This window comes from Tyto alba, unplaced genomic scaffold (genome assembly GCF_018691265.1).
Source record: "Tyto alba isolate M040663 unplaced genomic scaffold, T.alba_DEE_v4.0 Super-Scaffold_6, whole genome shotgun sequence".
NCBI lineage: Eukaryota > Metazoa > Chordata > Aves > Strigiformes > Tytonidae > Tyto > Tyto alba.
The window spans coordinates 54,251,874-54,271,248 of NW_024881327.1; the positions used below are offsets into that span (position 1 = coordinate 54,251,874).

Below are 19,375 nucleotides of genomic sequence, written 5' to 3' on the forward strand. Positions count from 1 at the left end.
TTCTGGAGTGGGACGACTGCGTCCAACTTCTCCGGCAGCTTTTCCAGCGTCATTACCGGTCCCCAAGCCCCCGCTGCGGGGGGGTGGTAGTGCTGCAGGGTTACCTTGAGTTCCTCTCCGAATATTGCCCCTCCCTAGGCTCTTTGCTTTCCCACGGGTGTTTCCCAGCCGTGTGGGGTGGCCCCGCTGCCCTGGGGGGAGTGGATCCGCCTGCAGCTCCCTCGCTGCTCGCCGTTGACTTTGCCCCAGCGGAGCAAGGAGGGTAAAGCTGATTATTGCATTCCTGAGGCTTTGTGGAAAATCAGCAGCTGAGGGAGAGGGCAGAGCCCCCGCTGCAGCGTGCTGGGGGAAGGAGAAAGGAGAGCTCGTGGTGCGTGGGCAGGCATGGGCGAGTTCAGCCTCGGGGTGCTGGGTGAGGAAACCCGGCTCCATCAGTGCCGCTGCTTTTACCATTTAGTGGGTGTAAAGTTCAGACCTTGCTTGGTGCAGGACAGATCCCCGGCTGAGACCTTCGCCTCGCACCCCTCTGCCCTAATCCCACCCAGCTGTTCCACCACTCGGCTGCTTTCCTTCATCAAGGCCCGCTTCTTTCTTCATTCCTGCCTTTTCCTTCAAAAAAAAAAAAAAATTAACTCCCCTTAAGCTTCGCTAAATGACTTTGCTGCTCTGACAGAAGAGTTTGTGTTAGCTCTAATCCTCGTTTATTTTTCATCCGGCTGGATCACCGAGCTCAGCACCTGTCTGGGGGATCACGTTAGCCCCCTGAGCTTGGACGGGCTGTGGAGGGGGGGGAATGTTTGGCTCACTGCTTCGCAGGAGCGGGGCGCCGGGCTGAGACCCTCCAAAAGACTGTCCTAAGAAAAGGCAGCCTGAAACGACGGGGCTAGTGTGAGCTTCCCCGGGGCTGCAGGGGCAGAGCAGAGCAGCAGTCACTGGGAGGCTGGGGGGGGAACGGGAATCCTTCGAGCCAGACAGAAAAAGAAGGGTTTTTAAGACCTCAGCCTTGCAAAAACTGCCGCGCGCGATTCCATGGGCTGTCTCTGCCTGCTTGAAAGCTTAAGAGCAGGCTCACGGCCGGTGCAAACAATTCCCGTCCCTGCAGGAAGAGCTGCCTGCGTTTGTTGTTTGAAGCCCGAGTTTTTGCTGCCCGCCGCAAGTTTTCTTAAAATCTGGCTTTACAGATGGAAGCCGACAAGGAATGTTCCTGCGACTTTCTCCCCGAGCCAGCAGGCAGCCCCAGCCCTGCACCCAGCTGTCACGAGTGGGGTGGCTGGCTGAGACCCCCAAATCTCCCTCGGTTTCTAGATGAGCTCGCTCGATGGCTGGGGGGGGCTTCTTCCACCCCCCCACCCAAATGGGAAGAAACGGCAGTGTTGACTTAACAGTCCAATCCCTCCTCCTTCTTCCCCGAACCAGGGAAATGAGAGTTGTCAGTCTAAATGGATCTGGTTAGATTGATATCAGCCAAAGAATTGATATTCTTTCTGGTATTTAACCAAAAAAGTGATAGTCTTATGTCACTCCAAATGTGGTTTTAGATAAACAGATTCTCTCCCCTCTGTTGTTACAAAACATTTCGTGTGTCAACATTAGGGATTGTATCAATTATCTGGCTCTAGCTGTAATGGGAGGGAGGGGGATTTCCCTTGTGTAGAGACAGAGAGATTTGGGTTATCATCCATATTTATTGAGAGCCCGAAGGATTTTTCTGCATTTACTTTTGCAAAGTACGGGATGAAACCTTTAGAAAAAGAAGAGTTGCTTTGTAAAGAATTAGCCCCAGCAAAATGTTTTTATTTTTCCTTTTAAGACACTGTTAGGGCTCCAAGCAGTGTCAGACCCTGCCTAGAAGCAAGCAAAACCCGAATGACACTCTGTTCTTCAGGATAAAGATCGACAGGGCACCACGAGCGGAGGGATAAGAAGGGCAGCTGTAAAACAGAGCTGCAAGCGCCGTGGTTGTGCTGGGGGCTCAAAAGGAGGTTTAAGGCGTGTGAAATCCTGCCCCGGTCGCACGGCTGGAGCAGCAGGCAGCCAGCGCTCCCCCGTCTGCACTGCAGCCACCTTTAATTAAAGTAAGCAAAGCATTAACTCCAGGGAAGGCAGTGGGTACACTCCGGCGAGCAGGATTTGTTGCTGGATCAGATCTTGGCTCGTCCTCTCCGTTCCTGAGGGTTGTGTTTTCCTGCTTGCGCACACCGAGGCAGGGAGAGGGCAAAGGGAGAGGCGATGCCGGCTGCCAGCAGCCCGTAACCCCGAGGGAGCTGGCTGGCGCAGCGCAGGAGGAACAACTGGATTTTTCACCCTATCTCCAAGGGAAAAGGAACATGAAATGAGAAAATGCCATTTTTCCGTGCTGGCGGAAGCTCGTGCCGGTGCAAGGGGCAGGTCCGTGCGCTTTGGCGTGCGGTGTTGCAGCGTCTGCCCCCATGGCAGGTTAAAGCTCCGGAAAAGCACGGTTACCTCTTCCCATGTAACCTGGGGTGACACCACGGGACTCCCCCCTCCAGAAAAGGTGCCCGAGGGGCTGAGGCTGAAAGGAAGCAGCCAGCTGAGCCCAGGCAGTGACACCACGAGGCTCAAGGGACGGCACAAACCCCCGGCCCGGGCAGGAACCGGCAGAGCCTCTCGCCCACCCCACAGCCAGCTGCAACGGGGCTGAGCGCTCCGGCCACGACCAGAGGTGTTGTACTTGCAGCAGGCTCTGGGCCAGGCCCCTTTTCTGCCCCTTTTCCACCCAAAACTGCAGGACGTTTGAGATTCAGCGAGTGGTGAATTAGCCTGAAAACAGAAATTGGATTTGCAGATGGAAAAAGAGCGAGGGAAAAAAAAAAATAAATCAGCGGAGCAGGAGCATCCCCACAGCAAAGCATCGTGATGTTCGTATTTTTCCCCGTATAGCAAAAAATAAGGGATTTTTTTTTTTTTTTTCAGGTACATTGTTTAATTCTTTCATAGATGGAAAATCTGTTTCTGACCCACTGTGTAATCCGTTGCCTTTATTTTCTGCTGCACCAAACCTTCCTCTTACATCCCGACTGCCTTCCCGGCTTCATCCCCATCTCCAGTCTATTTGCTGGCCCTTTGCTCTTCCTCTGAGAATTGATCCTAATCCTCCAAACAATTTCACCGGCATTTGAAGGGCCAGACAATTCTTATTCCACTAATCTAGAGAAGAGGATTCTGGAGATCGCTTCGTACGCACCCCTTCTGCCCCCAGCCCCGCATGACCTTGCCTTTATCTCTGCAAATCGTAACACGGGGGAAGCGGACAAATAAGTCTGCATCAAAGTAAACTTATTAATTCCACGTTTCCTATTCTTCCTTTTTAATCCTGCACTTTAAAGGTCAGTAGCAATTGCTAGGCTCCCATCAAAGTAAGAATATGTATTTCCACAAGGAAATGATGAAATTTGAGTTTTTTTTCAGAAGCTTTTGGGCTTTCACCCTTCTCTGCGTTACTGTTTGCTCAAAGAATTTTCAGAACGAAGGCAAACGTTCGCTTTCCACGTCACGTTCCCGTGCATCCTCTGTCGCCATCCCCATTCCGGCTGCTGTGGCGTCGTCGCTGCGAAAGCAGAGTTCGAGGTTCCAAAAAAAAGCGCATTTCGGCCAGAACCAGGCGGTGCCGGTGGTTTTAGGGCGGGAAGGACGGCGCTGTGTCACCGGTCGCCTCGGACATCTCCGTTAGGTCGCTAAACCCAACCGTTATTCCCCAAAAAGGAGGACAGAGCGGGAGAAGCGGCAACCGAGGCAGGGGAAGGGCCCTTGCTCTACCCAAACCCTGGCGGCTGTTCCCTCGGGGCCTCACGTTCCCCTCAAGCGGAAGGGGGGGAGCCCAGACAAAGTGGGGGCACCTCATAGAACCCCCGAAATCTGAGGGGAGCTCGCTCCCCCCCCTCCATCTCGGGGCTCCCCTCAGGGCTTCCCGCTAAACTACATTTCCCGTCACGCCCCGCGCCGTCGCGCTCTCTCCCCATTGGCTGGCACGGTGGGGGGGGGGGCCTCCCGCTGTTGGGACTCCATTTCCCGGCGTGCCCCGCGGGAGCTGCGGTTGGCCGCGGCCAATCAGCGGGGCGGCGCCGCAAGGGGGCGGGGCCAGGGCCAGCCCGAGGGGAGGTTGTTTAAAGTGGCGCTTGCGGCGCGGGAAGGGAATGGCGGAACCGGCGGACTATCCCCCGTTCCAGCTGGGGAAGCCCCGCTTCGAGCAGGTACCGCCGGCGGCGGGGGGACAGGGCGGGCGCGGGACGGGGCGGGGGGGGGGAGCGGTGGGAGCTGCCCCCCCCCCCCCCCCGCGGCATCGTTGTTCCCCCCTCCCCCCTCCAAACCCCCCCCCCTTCTGTGAGGAGAAACCCCCTTCTCCTCTCCTTCCCGCCCTCCCGCGCTGATTGGCGCGCAGCCCCCCTGCGGTTGGGCCGCGCGTCTATCACTCAGAACCACCGCCCCCGGCGACTCCCGCGGCGGGCCGGTGATTGGCGCGCCCCCGCCGTGCCCCAGGGCCGAGGGTTCGAGCCCCGCCGCCGCCTCCTCTCCGGGGAAGCGGGGTTGAGCTGAGTGTTTTTTTTGGGGGGGGGGGGGGGTCCTCGTCCTTTCCCCACCACCCCCCTTCCCCGGGTGGACATTGCGAGGGCTGGGCCCTGCCCCGGCGTCGAGCCCAAGGTTGCAGGGAGGTGAGGGGCTGCCCCGGGGGAGGCAGCGGGGCCTCCAGCACAGGGCCCGCGGGGCGCTGAGGAGGACTGGGTGGGTGTGGGAGCACCCGGGTGGGTCGCTTCGGCTGCCTCACGACGAGCAGCCCGTGCTGCGGGGCCGTGGCCCGGCAGGGCCTGACGCTGGCGAAATGGCGTCGTGTGGGGTGGCCGGGGCGAACGTGGTCCTTCGTCGTCCCCCGACACCCGATGGGTGCGGGGAATGGGCGAGGACGGACCCCCCCCCCCCCCGGGGTGAGTGACGTGCGGAAACAGACTCCACAATCTGATAGATTGTAAAGTAGGTATGTTTATTCAGCGCTGAGGTACACAGGGGATAACTCCTCCTATTGTGTACCCAACGTGTGATGCTGTTACCTAAGATTTATAGAGCAAATGATTACATATTCATAATATTTCGCAATACGCCTATACATATTCAACACCTATCCCCGCTTTGTATTATAATTAGCATTTCCATAATCTCCTCCTAGTTGAGTCTGCACAGTGTCTTCTGGTGGTGGTCGTGGGGGTCTTTGGGGATGAAGTCAAGCTCCTCTTCCTCCTGTCCGCTCTGTGACCCCAGGTTTTGCGCAGACTCAGTTTCTTACTGGCTGTTGTCCAAACCGTGGGTCTAGTTCCAACCGGCTTGGTACTGATAAACCCTAGAGAGCTCACCGTGTTTTGTAAACTGTCTGCTCACTAAGCAGAACTGTTAACCGTTATCTAAACTATTTCCCTTGAACTATTTTCTTTTGTTATCCCCTTCTTGCTATTATCCCCTTCTTGCTATTCTCATGTTAACCCTTACATCCCCTGTTCCTATCTTGGCCCTGTATCAGTGAGGAGGTCGGAGCAGCTCGGCCCCGCTGCCGCCTTCCCCAACCTCCCTTCCCGAGCACCCCGCCGGCGCCACAGCGCGCCCAGACCACTTGTCGCTCCCGCCGTGCCAGGTCAGGCCGACAAAGTTCATAAAACCTCCTTCGGTTGCTCTTGAGCTGGGTAGGGCTCCTCCGGAGAGGGATGAGCCGTTGCAATTACCAAGTCAAGAACGAGTAGCAGGAGTCTGCTCATTAATAGGGGGGGGGGTGTGTGTGTGTCCCCCCACTATTGGGGCAGTCGCCAAGGAGACTCTTCCCACCATCCACGTGAAATCTGGACGGGACCGCGATTTGCCAACCATCTGACTTGCTAATTGCAGCTCGCGGAGCTTGGCTTGACCGAAGCCACCCCGTTTGGGTTGCCGAGAAGTCCGGTTGCTGGTTTCCCACAGGGAGCCAGCTCTCGGGTGGTGGATCTACGCGCCTCTTCCTCCCCACACTCCTCCTCCACCGCCTTATCCCTGTTCGGGAGGTTGCGGTGGGACCTCCTCAAGAGCAACAGATTCCCCCGCAGCAAGGAAGGGGTGACTTCCCCGCGCCGGGAGCCTGCTCGGCTGCGTGAGCCGAGGGATGCTCAGGCTGGGGAGATGGAGCTTTTTAATAAGGAGAGGAGGAGGAGGAGGAGGAGACGCTACTCCCTTCTAGACACCACAGATGATTCGAGGCACACTTGGCAGCGAGTCAGGCACAGAATCGGTGCGTTCTGTTCATTAAGGAGCGACTGTCACTTGTAGCAACATTTAGAAAATGTTTCGAGGGGTATGGCAGGATGTTAATGATTGCGTGCGCGTTTGAGTGGAGACGTCCTCTCTCCTCGCTGCCGCTCCTGGGAGATGAGCTGGGTGCGTTTTACCCCCACGGCCCGGATCCAGGGTGAGGGTTGTCCGCTGGTGAAAACGCTCTTGGGGGGTTGATGCTTCGGGGGTGCTCTGCCGGAGGGCCACACCGAGCATCAGAAATCATCCCCCTTCTCTTCTATAGTGGCTTTATTCCTTTCCTGTTCTCATTTTCTGCAAAGCAGCGTGGAGCTGTGGAACGGGTCGTGGTGCTGGTGTCCTGCCAGCTCTTCACGCCGTGCTCCCCTGCTTTCTCCCCGCTCCGCCCACGTGTGAAGCGCGGCCGGACAAGCCCAGTTTGGGGTCCGGCGGCGTTGTGGGGTCACACAGCAAGGGAGGCCCCGAGTGTTGCCGGGGTTTAGGGCACCCGGTCGGATCCTGTGGTCAGCTCTGCTCGGGTTGGAACAGAGCAGCCTGCCCCATCAGCGCTGCAACCAGGTCCCGTCTCACAACCCGGCACAACCGAGGTCCTTCACCTCTGGGGCAGACAGTTGCGGTTATTTATTCTCCCCGTCTCGTACCTTGGTGTTTGCTACCAAACTTCAGTCTCCGGTGCTGGGGAAGAGCGCTTACACGAGCCTGAGGGGTTGGCCGACCTTAAACACCACGATCCTTTTCTATCAGCTCTTCAGTGCGTTTCCTCCGCCGCTCTCTGCATTTCCCATTCTTTCGGTGGCTTGTTGCAGGGTTTTATGTGTTTCTAAGATCTTGGCTTGTTGCAGGGTTTTATATGTTTATAAGATCTCAGCTTTAGCAGTCCAGCTGACAAAGGATGCCTCACTTGTTTTGGAAAGGATTAGTGACACTTCGGGAAGTTGTTTAAATTCTAGACGTAGCCCTGTGTGATGACAGCGTTTACTTTTCCTCTGAAACTCTGGCTGGGAGCAGGTCTGGGGCTATTTAAGGGGAGATTTGACTAAAACTGTGGCTGGGAGAGATGCGGGGAGCTGTGCTAAGCATCTTTGTCCCTGCAGGGTAAAACAAGGGAAAGTTGTGTGTTAGGAACAAAAACCTTGGAGAGCAAACTCGGCTGCCTGGGGATTTGGTTCAGAGGAGACTCGGCGGGTTCCTTCCCCCGCCGTGACCCAGAGCTCCCGGGAAGTGGCTGAGCAGAATTTAGGACAGCAGGCAGGAGACATCCATCCCCAGCAGCACCTCTGGAGCTTATTAAATTCCCCTTTTCTCCTCCCTTGTTTTGCTGTTCACTTGTTTTTCTTGAGCTTTGGGCAAGTCATTCTGTCCAGTCACCTTTTTTCTTGTTTGTTTGTTTCTTTGCTGGAAAGAGCATTTGCCTCCCAGTGGAAGCAGCCTATTTTTAGGTAGAAGAAGAAATGAGGACGTTAGGCGTGAGAATGTGTGATAAGGGCTTAATTTTCTGACAAGTAATTCTAACTTGTTAGACGTACCCTTTTTTTTTTTATTTTTTTTATTTTTTTTTTTTCAGAGGATTTGCTAAATGTTCCCTTTTCCAGAGCCAAACCACTAATCCCAGTGCTCTGGGGTCTTTGCCTGTAGCACAGGTATTTACCCTAGGCAAAATAAATCATTTTTTTTCTGTCAGAGCTGAGAAAAACTTTCCAGTAAGGGTCTAAATAAGGTGTGGGTGCTGTTGATTGCAAACCAGGGGTGTTAACTGCTGGAGGAAGACAGTGCCAGTTAAACTCTGGTGTTTTTAATTGGGGCCAGCCCTCTAAAAAGTAACACAAGGTTTCTTGGCCAATGTGAGAGGACTGCAAGCACGGGGGAAACCGAAGAAGTGAGCTGACTTCCTTCCCAGCTGAAGTCAAGGGTGGTCATCTCCACAAGCAGAACCCCTGAGTATGCCTTGTCCTCTCTGTGAAGTAGGAAAAAAAAAAAAAAAAGTCACAGGTCTTGGATCCTTCAGGGGAAGGAGAGGGAAATAAACCCAAACCAGAATCATGAATATCTTTTATCCCTTGAGCAGCTCAGTGTATGCGTACAGTCGTGGAGTACATGATGTGCTCAGGACGTTTTATTCTGTTGGCCAAACACGCCGTTTCTGCGGCTGCGGTATTAACAGCATCGTTAGAGATGTGCTGTTTGTCAGAGCTTGACCTTGCAGATATTTTAAATGTGTTGAGAGCCAACATCCGAATCTCAGAAATGTCTCATAAGGACATTAGTGCTAAAAATCATGATTGCCTGCTTTTTGTATGCTTTAATCTGATAAGTTTAAAGCACAACCAGGGGTTTTTACCCCCCGCACTCCCCGCCCCCCCCCCCCCCAGCAAAACCACCTATGCCTCCTATGTCCAAGATAACCCTTGCAATAACACACAGAGAAAGATGCTGTTGATTAGATACGCCTCTCAGGAGCTTAATGGCTTGCTGCTTGTGTACTGTGATTGCTGAAAGCCCGGGTACGGGCAGCAGGAGGAACCAGGGCTGGATCCTAACACAGAAGTTTCTCCTCGTGCTGCTCACTGTAATGTTATTTTCCACTATAAAAAATGAAAATGAAACGCCTCTCTCCTAAAGGGGCGTCATTATGGGGAAGGGATTTTCTTAAAAGGCTGCGGGAGGATGTTTAAGGTTGGTTCATAACTGCTTTAATTCTTGTGTACGTGCAGGTCCAGCCCAGCATGTAGAAGTGGCTTGAGAGGAGGTTGGCATATGCTAAATGGTGTTTGCTGTCGCCAAATGTGGCTTTTTCAGCCCCAAAGATGGGCTGACCCTGTCTGTCCTGTGCAATCTAAAGGGTCCTGCAAACACGTGCTTAAAGGTGCATTGCAGAGAAGAATTGGAAATTGAGGCACCTTTGGGTTTGATGTTTATCTGTTAACTTCACAGAACCTGCCAAAAAAGCCATCCGTTGTCTTTTTTTACATCTCTCTTAGCCAGGATTGGATTTTAAACAGGGAATTTGTTGGTTTGTGTCTTGTGCTACAAGATGTAAGCCCCTACTACACCACTTCACGCCGGTGAAAGGTTTCCACGCTGCATTGTGGCTGTGCTCACATTCATGAGCAGACCTGTCACAGCAGGTAGATGAAGTTGCTGAGATGCAGGAGCTACTCCCACGCAGACTTTTGGCCCTTTAATATTGTAAAGTCAAAGGGAGAGCATCAAAGGACTGAGAGTCGGTAGCTTTAGTATGAACTCAGAATGGTCTGGACCTCAAACGTGTGTGCAGTTACACAGCTCTGCTGTCTGGCCATACCTTGCCAGAGTCCTGCTGCTCAATGGCTTGAGTTTTCTTAATTTGGTTTGGTTTAGCTTGATTCTCTTCCTAATTAATTTAAAGCTGATGTAAGCCTGATTTTTTTTTTTTTTTTTTTTTTTTTAGCTCGGAAAAAAATAAAAAACAACCGACCCAAGACTGCATGCCTTTTGCTCTGGCTTAATTAAATCCTTTTAAAAATCACACTGTAATTAAATCGGTAAAGTTGTGCATATCTCCTTCCCAGGGCTGCCCAGCGTATACTTTCAAGGAATACTTATTCTCTTTAAGGTGATAAGCAAGCGCTTGCTAATGGTCACTTACCTGCCTCTGGCTGCCCTTCCCCAAATTTCTTGAGCCTGCAAGGAGTAGTTTCCTTCTAGTTCTTATCTCAGAGTCAGCTGGATCTCGCGTGGCCCGCAGCACAGCCGCTTTAACGTGATGTACTCCTGTGCTCGCTACGGACTGCTGTGCCATGTAAGGGGATTAATATTCCCAGCCGCTTTGCAGAACTTCATCTTGCTTGCAGGCTGGTGAGAAGTGGTCCCAAAATAGCTGCGATTAATCACAGGAAATTTGCGTTACTCGGTTTTCTTCCAGATAACTGTTTACTACAACAGATGTTATACAGGAATAAAACGGCAAAAAAAGACCGTGGATGGATATTTGGGAGCTGAAGGTCAAACTTCTGGGTGCCTTGCAAGCGCCATCGCTTGCATGAGCATGGCAGCCAGAACTGGAAATCATGCTGTTTAAACAAAACCATCCTGAATTCTCACTTAAATCGGGGTTTGGTTGAGTGCAGTGTGCTGTAGGGGCTGCCGGTGTGCTGAGCAATGCCGGGCTGTTCCTGTGCCCCCGGGGCCTTCACCCTCTCATCCCCTTCCCTTGTCCTAACAGCTGTTGGTTTTGCTGAGTGGATGCAGAGTTCAATCTTTGGGGGGAGGTGGGAGTACCTTGCTTTCCCCCCCCCCCGTTAGATGATAATGGGCATGGAATGATGGAGAAAGGGTCAGAAGGAGATGTGGGAAAAGAGGGTGGTTCACATACGGTGTACAGCAAAAGAAGACACGCTGGAACAGTAAATAACACTGTTTTAGCACTGAAGTGATATTTAAAAGGCAAATGGAATCAAATTCCTTCTTAGAATCCGTAATAAAGAATTAATGAATGAGCGTGTGTTTGCCAGAGCCTGGAACGAGGCAGTAGCTGGTGGGAGAAGGGCTGAGCAGTGCCTTGGCTGGCTGAGTTGCAGGAATAACAGGGTGCTCCATCATGACGACCTGCAGAAAGCGGTTTCCAAAGTATAAGGATTTACAATATGGACCGTGGGCAAGTACTTGCCACAATGCCTGGCCTTTCCCTGCTTGTCCTGCACCCCAGGAGTTTGTTTTAGCACCATTTCGCTGAGATAATTCTGTTCCGTGCAAGAGCACCAGCTGCTTCATGTATCCTAAAGCCCTCTAACTAACAGAGCTTAAAAAGAAAGCAGTCATCACCCAGGGAAGTAAACACTTGTTAGCAGTGGCAGAACTTCAAGCAGTTACAGAAGAAAAGTATACAAAGCAGAAACTGCAATATTGTGCTTCACCTGAGGTCAGTCTCTTGTTTTCCCGAGGCTGAGACTTTCACTGAGGTGTCTCTTCGCTGTAGAAACCCCAGTAGGATGTGGCAGTGTCTGGTCTGATCTAGATTAACACCAAATTTTAAATAGCTTTTTTTTTTTGATGATAAAGGGAAAGGAATAAGAAAAAAATGTCTCTGCAATGTGTCTGAATATATTTCTTCCAATGGTGTTAAAATTAGCTTTTTCATAGGGGCTTCTCCATTCCTCATAGCCAAAAGGTCTTGTAAGAAAACCGAGAAGGTCAGTGCCTGCTTGATTGCTGGGTTTTACCTGCTGCTTTGGAGTGCAGCGAAGGCAACCAGTAATGCGCAATGGATTCATTTGGTGCTCGAAAATAATTTGGCAGTTGAATGTATTTTAAGCTGAAGGAATTTTGTTGTGTTCTTATTTACTTATTTCTCATCGCTTTTATTCACAGTTGAAACACGATACTCCCATCACACAAAGTGCTGCGGCGCTCAGTGAAGCCCGGGTGCAAGAGGAATGTAAAATGTCAATGTGTAAATGAAAGTAAAGGTGTTCAGGGGGTCTCTGTGTTGAGTTCTCGTAGCCTCACGGGGAGAACCCATTTTTTTTAGTTTGTTCGAGCCAAAGAAGCCCTTCTTGAAGGCTTCGTGTCCATGGTCAGTCTGCAAAACAGTCTGTTGTATTTTACCTATTGATTTCCTACTCATCCTGTAGAAACTCAGTGTTTTTAGGAAGGCGTTTGAATCAGGATTGGAGAGCAAAATCCTGATCTGCTCTCTGAGTTTAGTTTTGTGGTTATATTCGCAAAGGCGTCTTCAGTTGCAGCGTGATGGTTGGGTCTGGTTTAATTTGCCCCTAAATTTCTGAATGATTAGGATTTGGGGTTCTTTTGCCTTTTGTTTGGCAAGCAGCTCTGTGAAAGCAAATACCAATCTTTAATTAAAGAAATCCTGATGGCTTCTAGTCAAGATACGAAACCCGGGAAGCAGGAGCTGACCTGGATTGTGCAAAGGCAACCAGCAAGGTCTAGCAGTGAAGCAGCTTTCCATCGTCATCTGAAAAGGGAAAACACAAGCTCCCATGGCTGGATGACAGTAAAAACAACAGATATTTTTTGCTCAGGGGCTGTACAGTCGTGGCAAATACACCGCTGCTTAGGAGGACCGAGCAGGGAAATACGCAGTGATGATGGTTGGGTGCAGCCTCAAGAAGAAAGCTTTGCTCTTGGTTTGAATTTGGTTCCTTTTTTATGTAGTTCTCAGAGAGAGCACAGAAAGAGTGCTTTTGCTGTGGAAAAATGAGGTTCTCATTCATTGGAGTTTGAAAAACAAACCAAAACTTGTTCAAACTGATACTCCTCTACTTTTTTGGGCTGTCTTCATGAAATAAGATATGGCACTGTGAACTGACTTTGAGCTGTTTTAGATGGAGAACTGGGGATTTCTACCCATCCCGCTCTGCCACTCACTCACTTTCCTGTTGCTCTCCTCTGTCCAAGGCTGAGCTTTATTTACTTCTTTTCCCCTGTTTTTTTTTTTTTTTTTTGACAGCAAGTGAGTCCAGCTTGCGTGCACATAAGAAGAATTGGGCTGGGGAAAGTGCTGTTTTACCAGTTAGAATTTTTTTTTTTTTTTTTTTTTTCGTTTTTCCCCATTGCTTGATTAACAAAGCTGTTCTCTAAAATCTTGGCCTGGGTGCGGCCAAGAGGGAATGAGGTTTGATGGGCTTGCCTCGTTTAAAGAAACTTGGACTGGAGGCAGCAGTCAGAAGTTTGTTAATGGTTTGTCTTCTGCTGTGCTGTCCCGTGGTGGAGATGAGCCGACTTGTGAGCGTGCGGAGCTGATCAGGATGCGTTAAGGGATAACTTGCTGTCATGGGACTGCAGCTCATCCTGGTTCTCGGGGTCTGGGAAAGAGAGCAGGCAGGTTTTGGTTTCAGTCGCCGTGCTGGAGATTGAGCCTCAGGGTGGCGAAGGGTTGAGTGGTGGTTGAGCACCAGAACCCCTTTCGTGGGAGACTTTTAAGAGGGGTTTTGCACTTCCAGGTGGCTCATAAGAGCAACAAGGAAAAGCACATTTTTTGTAATTACATTTTAGAGAGCTCGTGGTGATGCAGAAAGAAAGTGGAAACCACAGCCGATGAGTTGGGTCTTGTTGCCTGCCTTAGGGGAGGGAGGATGGGCTCGAGCTCGGGTCTCTTTATGCATCCCTGATGGTCAGAGATGTTCTTGAGAACTGGCTTCTGCCTTGCACTTTAGCCTAGGGGAGAAGGACATGTGCGTTCCTGTTGTCCTTGCTTTGAAGCAGCAGTAGCAAGAGGGTAATTTCTTTATTTTTTAAAAGTGGGGATGAAAGAAGCAGGCACTGAAATAGTGCTGTCTGCTGGCAGACAAGCTGTCGGCCCTGGGTGACCTTGAACCACAAAGTGCCTTACAGTATCTGAGAAAAAGATGCTTTGGCCACCATCTCCTAGCTAGCCCATAGAACAGTGCCTGCTACTTGTCCGTGTTCATCTTCTTGGTTCCCAGGCTAGCCTGTATATTGAGACTTTTTTGTCTTCCAGGAAGACGGCTGGGAGGATAAAACAATTTTGCTTCTTGGAGAAAGCCTTCATAAATCCCCAAGATGTTTTCATACAGATCTTTTAAGTATCACGAGACTAGAAAAGCACTTTTCCCCCTTAGCATTTCTTGCTGGTTTTATATACATGTGTGCTTAGATATGGATGTTGGCCATAAGCATTTGAAGGAATGGTCAGTTGAGCTGCGTGGTAGAATTAGCTATTTAAATTTTATTTTTATCTTTTCTCTGGACCTTACTGGGCAGTTCTGTGGGAGCCCCAGTGAGGGCTGTTGTCCTCATCCTACTTGAACGGTCCTGTCCTCGCCCTGGGGCTTGTTTGACCGCAGAACGAACAGGTTCAGGCAACCTGAAAGCAAATCCCTCGTCGAAGGATCAGCCTTTTGGCACCCTTGGCTCCCCGGTCAGACGGTTGCAGCATCGGGTGAGTGTCAGCTCTGGGAGGGGGCGTAGGGACGGGATTGTGGCGGGATGGGTTTGAGCTGCTGAATCGTGGCCTTAGCTGGGTGTCACTGAGGTTGCACCGGGCAGGGACCAGGGCAGGAGGCGAGCACTGTACCCAAGCCAAACAAACAACGACCCTGGGCGAGGGGGCCGGCGTCCTGAGAGCCTCTGCAGCTTTGCACGTTGAGATCTGTACTTCTGAAAGAGCACTTCTCATGCACATTTGAACTTACGATCTCATTCCCCCTTCCTTGTGCTTTGTACTGGCATTTACACCGTTGTAAAGTGCGCGTAAAATACCGATGTTCATTTAATTTTGTTTCATTTTTGTTTAACTTAATTTGATTTTTGTTTTTCTCACGGTGAAATGCGTATCACAACCATGGAGGCAGTGGGGAAGTCGAGACTGCTTAAATTTAAAACTCTCCCCCTTTTGTTCTTGTTTAAACCCATGTACCTACAGCTGCTCTGAATTCTTTTATTACTGTTTGGTGCTGAGCAAGTGCAGAAGGATGGGCAGTGGGAGAGGGACGACGGTACGTGGGAGCACTTGGGGTAACGTGATGAGGGACCGAGTGAATCATGTGTTAGTTGTGTCACTCCCTGCACCACTGGCAAGCGTCGGGCAGTGGAGATGTGGAGGACAGTGGCATCTGCAGAGATCTTCATACTGAGAATAAAAGTAAGGCAGCAAAACGCCAGGCTCGCGAAAGCTAGAAAGCACCAGAATTAGTCTTAATTAAATCAATGCTAATGAAAAACCACTAGGCTTTTTTTCTGAAGTTATGTCAAGCTATTTTGTTTAGTGGTGGGTTTTTCTTTTTTTAAGAAAAATAACAGCGGAGTTTTGTAAGCAGCTGAGAGCGGGGTGTTGCAATGCAAGGTGGTGGACAGCAGCGTTGCTGGAAACAGCCATCAGAGAGAGATTTCTGCCTGAATAAGTAGGGAATATTATTGGTATTTCTCTGTGCTCGATGGATTCAGCAGAGAAGAACCAGCACGTTTGATAAAATTATGCCAGGCTGTGATTAAATGCCATTCTCCCTGCTGTAGCCATATTCCTCTCCTTTATTTATAGCACGTTTCTGCATTACAAACACAAAAAGAGATTTGCCTGCGCGCGGCTGGAGAGCACCCAGGGCAAAGGGGTCCCGATAGTCAGGAGGACGTGGGGGTCCGTGTCCTGTGTCCTTCCCACATCCGTGATGGGCTGCAGATTCTGCTGAGGAGAAGCCACGGGGGAGAGCAGCCGCTGGACCGGGCTGCCCCGCGTCCGTTTGGCCGTGCCGATGTCCGGATGAGAGTTTAGGCTGCTTGCCTACATTTTTTTTTTTTTTTTTTTTTTTTTTCCCCCTAAATACTGAGTCAAAACTCCTCTCCTTTCCTTCGGAGCCGCCCATGATCTTTCCAGCCTGTTTCACAGACATCTCCCCCTTCTCTCAGACCCCGTTCCCTGGATCCCTTTCTGGTCCTTCAGACACTTTTGCTGCTCCCAACGAAAGCATCTTCACCAGCTTTTGCGCAGTGTTGTCCCTACGCAAGCACATCTAGACTGGATTTGTCCAAATGTGCCACTAAGAACAAGCCCAAACCATAAAGTTGTGGGTTTTTTTTACATATGCTAAGATTCGCAGTCCGTCTGCTCTATGTTTGTGTAAGGCCTAGAACAATGAAACCCAGCCCTAGTTTAGTGCCCGGGCAATTCTGCAATAAATGTAAGACATAAATCTGGGTTTGTGCTTGATCTCGTCTTTTACCTTTCTCATTCTTCCCATCAAGGAGAAAACTACTTGTTCCCTTGAGACTTTAAACTCTCTTTAGAGCGTTTGAAAATATAATTTCACTTACCTCTTTTTCCAGCGGTGTACAGGTGGAGGAGTTTCCTTACTTTTAGTCTCTCCCCAAAATCGGGGACCCTTTGGCACCTGGTCCCGCCCGGTGGGGTGCTAACAGGAACGAGGACGAGCAGCACAGGGACTGTGTTAAAGATATTGCAAGGTGGGGATTCCTTCGGCAGCGTTGCTCGGTGTGGGAGGTCTGGAGCGGCACGTTGGGTTTTTGCAACCTCAGGCATCTCCCAGGAGACCCGTAGGGAAGCAGGCAATATTTTATTTTGGTGGAAAAAGGAAAAAGGGTGTTTTAGCAGCTTGATAGTGCCCCTTTATTAGAGCACCTATATTGGTATCCTGTTAATAGCAACACTGCTACTACCAGGGTCAAAATTCTCAGCTTTTCCTTCAGATTTCCTATCACAAATTACCAGTGAATAGCTTCTATATTATTTCTTGCTAGTTGCTACTTAGTTCTACAGAGGAAATAAAACCTTTTGCTGCAGCAAGTGAAAAGGCAATTTCTAACTGAACACATTTTTTTTTTTTTTTCTTGTCTTCCAGACTTCATTTTATGGCAGATTCAGGCACTTCTTGGACATAATCGATCCACGCACTCTTTTTGTTACTGAGGTAATGTATTCGCGCCTTGTTTTCTGAAAGTACTGTTTATTAGAAAAGCTTAGATTAAAAACAAGTTCTGTCAACAGCAGAAGTAATGGAGCCAGGTTTCCAGTGGATTTGTGTCTCACAGTTGATTGATTGCCCGACTGAGCTCTGTTAAATCCACGGCAGAAACTTGCTTTTTATTAGACATCAGTGAATCCACACCTGTCAGTCTCCCATCTCCCTCTGGTAACTGGTGAGACCCTGAACTGGTTTCGGTTAAACTTGCCAACGATGTCATCATCTCAGAAGGAAAATTCCTACAAGTCCTCATGGAAAAAAAAAATGCAGGTGAGTAGATCAGAGACCAAATATTAATTCTCGTGGAGGAAGTGAGCTGGGTGGGTTGGCACCGCAGTTTTTCAGTGGCTGCACTCAAGAAGACCTTTTCTGAGCAAATTGTTGTAGTTTTGCCTTAGTTATTACCCTGTTTGTAACAAGTGTTTGGGTTTCTGGCCCATTTATGTTTCATTTAGTGTTGTCCAGCATTACTGCATTTCTCTGCTTTCATAAAATAGTGACTAATAGTTGCGGGGAATCCTTTTAGAAGAAATATTTCTACTGGTAAATTTAAATTCTGCCTGTTGGCCCGAAAACTTAGGATTTTGCTTTCAGTGAAGGGCAGCTGCTTTTTCTTTTTTAATTTTTTTTTTTTTTGAGGTGGGATAGTTTAAGATGAAAATATATGCACAAGCAATTCTCAAAACACAGGGAGCTGATCTGCTCATTGTAGCTAATGGTGAACTGAGTCCAGTTCCTTACACACCGTGGTGGTGGGGGGGGAAAAAAAAAAAAACCCAATACAGCTTTAAATAATCAATTTCTTCTAAATCGGGTTGCTTTTTTTTTCAAAAACATAAAGCTAAGATGTATCGTGTTGTTCATTTTGAGTACCTTTTGAAGGTGTCGTTGTGTCGTGATAAAAGGGAATTAAAATCACGATATTACCTGAGGATGCAGTGCGCTTTGCAGGTGTTAGAGCTGCTGTTTAAAGAGGATGTGAGCACCTATGCCAGAATTAAAAAAATGCTACCCGTAAAAAGCTCAGCACTGCTCTTACCTTAGTGGAGATTTAGTGTTAAGTGCAACACGGGGCGTGTTGAAGGAGTGTGTTTGGCAGCGTGGGGAATCCTCCAGTGTGTGTTTGTGGTGATGCAGAGGCTGCTGTATGTAATTTGTGAGCTCGCTCTCTCTATTCTCATAATTTTGATTCCGAAATTCCTAAGTGGATGCAAAGGGTCCTCACTACCTAATGATGCTTTTTGAAGGGAAGGAGAGGATACTTTGCATGCAAAAAGGGAATGGGATCTTGGAGATGGGAGACTGTCCATTCGTCATGCACTGCGAACGCTGATCAAACACCTAAAGGCAGTGAGGAAACTGGGGCTCAGAAACGGATCCAGACAAACGTTGAAACACCAATTTGCACTAGAAAGCTTTGCAGAGTTGCTATTTGATGGGTTTCCAGACGCATGTGCTTTCTGACCTCCTGCTCTGGGGCACAGTGTCGGGGACAGGATGGGCTCAGGATGTTTGAGGATGAAAATGGGTTCTGGGCTCCAGGCAGCTGCACCAGGAGGTCCTGAGTCACGATCATTTGCACAGAGGTTCTTCTTTTTGGTAGATTTTGTTATTCTTCAGCTTGTTTTCTTTTCCTTTTTCTTGGAGGAAAATTCTGTTGAGTGGAGAGCATCCACCCAGTTCCGTTTAGTTAAAATTTCTCTTCCTTTGGGAATGTTTCCATGTTCTAATAATAGTCCTCACCTTTCTCAAGTCTTCATTTAAGCCTATAGCATGTGTGTGTATGTAGGTTGTTTTTTGCCTTTTTTTTTTTTTTTTTTTTAATCTGGGTAACCCACTGTGCACAATCCAGGACCAAACTATTGGTTGTCACAATGACGTTAATATAGAAAAAACCCAGAATTCTTAAACCTGCTTCTTTTGTATCTCCAAAGTGGGGAGATATAAGTGAACATGACTGAGTTAGTGGTTCTACTTTTTGTAGTTACGAAATAGGTTTAAGAAGAAGGCACTGTGTTCCCATTTGGGATGGGGCCAGCACTTTTACACTATGGTTACAGCAGTGTAATGAAACAATTTAAATTGAGCTCTATAACTCAGACTGGTTTCACCGTGTACCCAAAACCTGTAATTCTGTCTACCCATTTTGTTACCTCCAGCACCAAACAGTTGTGGTTCCAGAGTGAAAACAGGTATTTGAGATCCTGAAAGGCTCCCTTTTCCCCTCCTTTGTGATTTTTTTCCTTTTTAAGGGCTGTATCTCTCCTGCCCTTTGAGGGCAATTATCTTGCTCATCATGCTCCATTGAATATAGAGGGTGACTAGACTCTTGGGTAAGCTATCTGTGAGTTGGTTACCCACTCTGAACTTCGATGAGTTGATCCCTTTGTTGGCTCAGCCGCATGCTTTTCTACCTTCCCATTGTCACCTTTTCAAAATGTTAGAAGTTTTTGAAGAGGTTGGTAACGTTGGGGGTGCTGAGTGGTCAGGTGGTGTAACTTAATTTTTCCAGACACCTTTTGATGAGGTGGTTCTAAGAAGGTGAGACCTAAGGGAAAAAAGAGCAAAATCCGAGTGGCCCATTTTTATCCTGGAGACAGCTGTCAAGATTTGAGTGCCTCAAGAAATTCCAGACCCCAGCTGAACCTCAACGAATAAAG

The 19,375-nt window shown here is 49.3% G+C and overlaps 1 protein-coding gene across 2 annotated transcripts in view; it reads left to right on the plus strand.

Moving 5' to 3' along the window:
- The first annotated feature begins 4,103 nt into the window (after positions 1 to 4,103).
- Positions 4,104 to 19,375, plus strand: part of SFXN5 (sideroflexin 5) — a 104,323-nt gene continuing 89,051 nt past the window's right edge. For both annotated transcript variants that reach the window (XM_033007080.2, XM_042808247.1), the window contains exons 1-2: positions 4,104 to 4,211; positions 16,593 to 16,661. In XM_033007080.2, the coding sequence (XP_032862971.2) occupies positions 4,155 to 4,211; positions 16,593 to 16,661 (126 nt within the window). In that variant the 5' untranslated portion in view covers positions 4,104 to 4,154. The remainder of the gene's footprint in view (positions 4,212 to 16,592; positions 16,662 to 19,375) is intronic.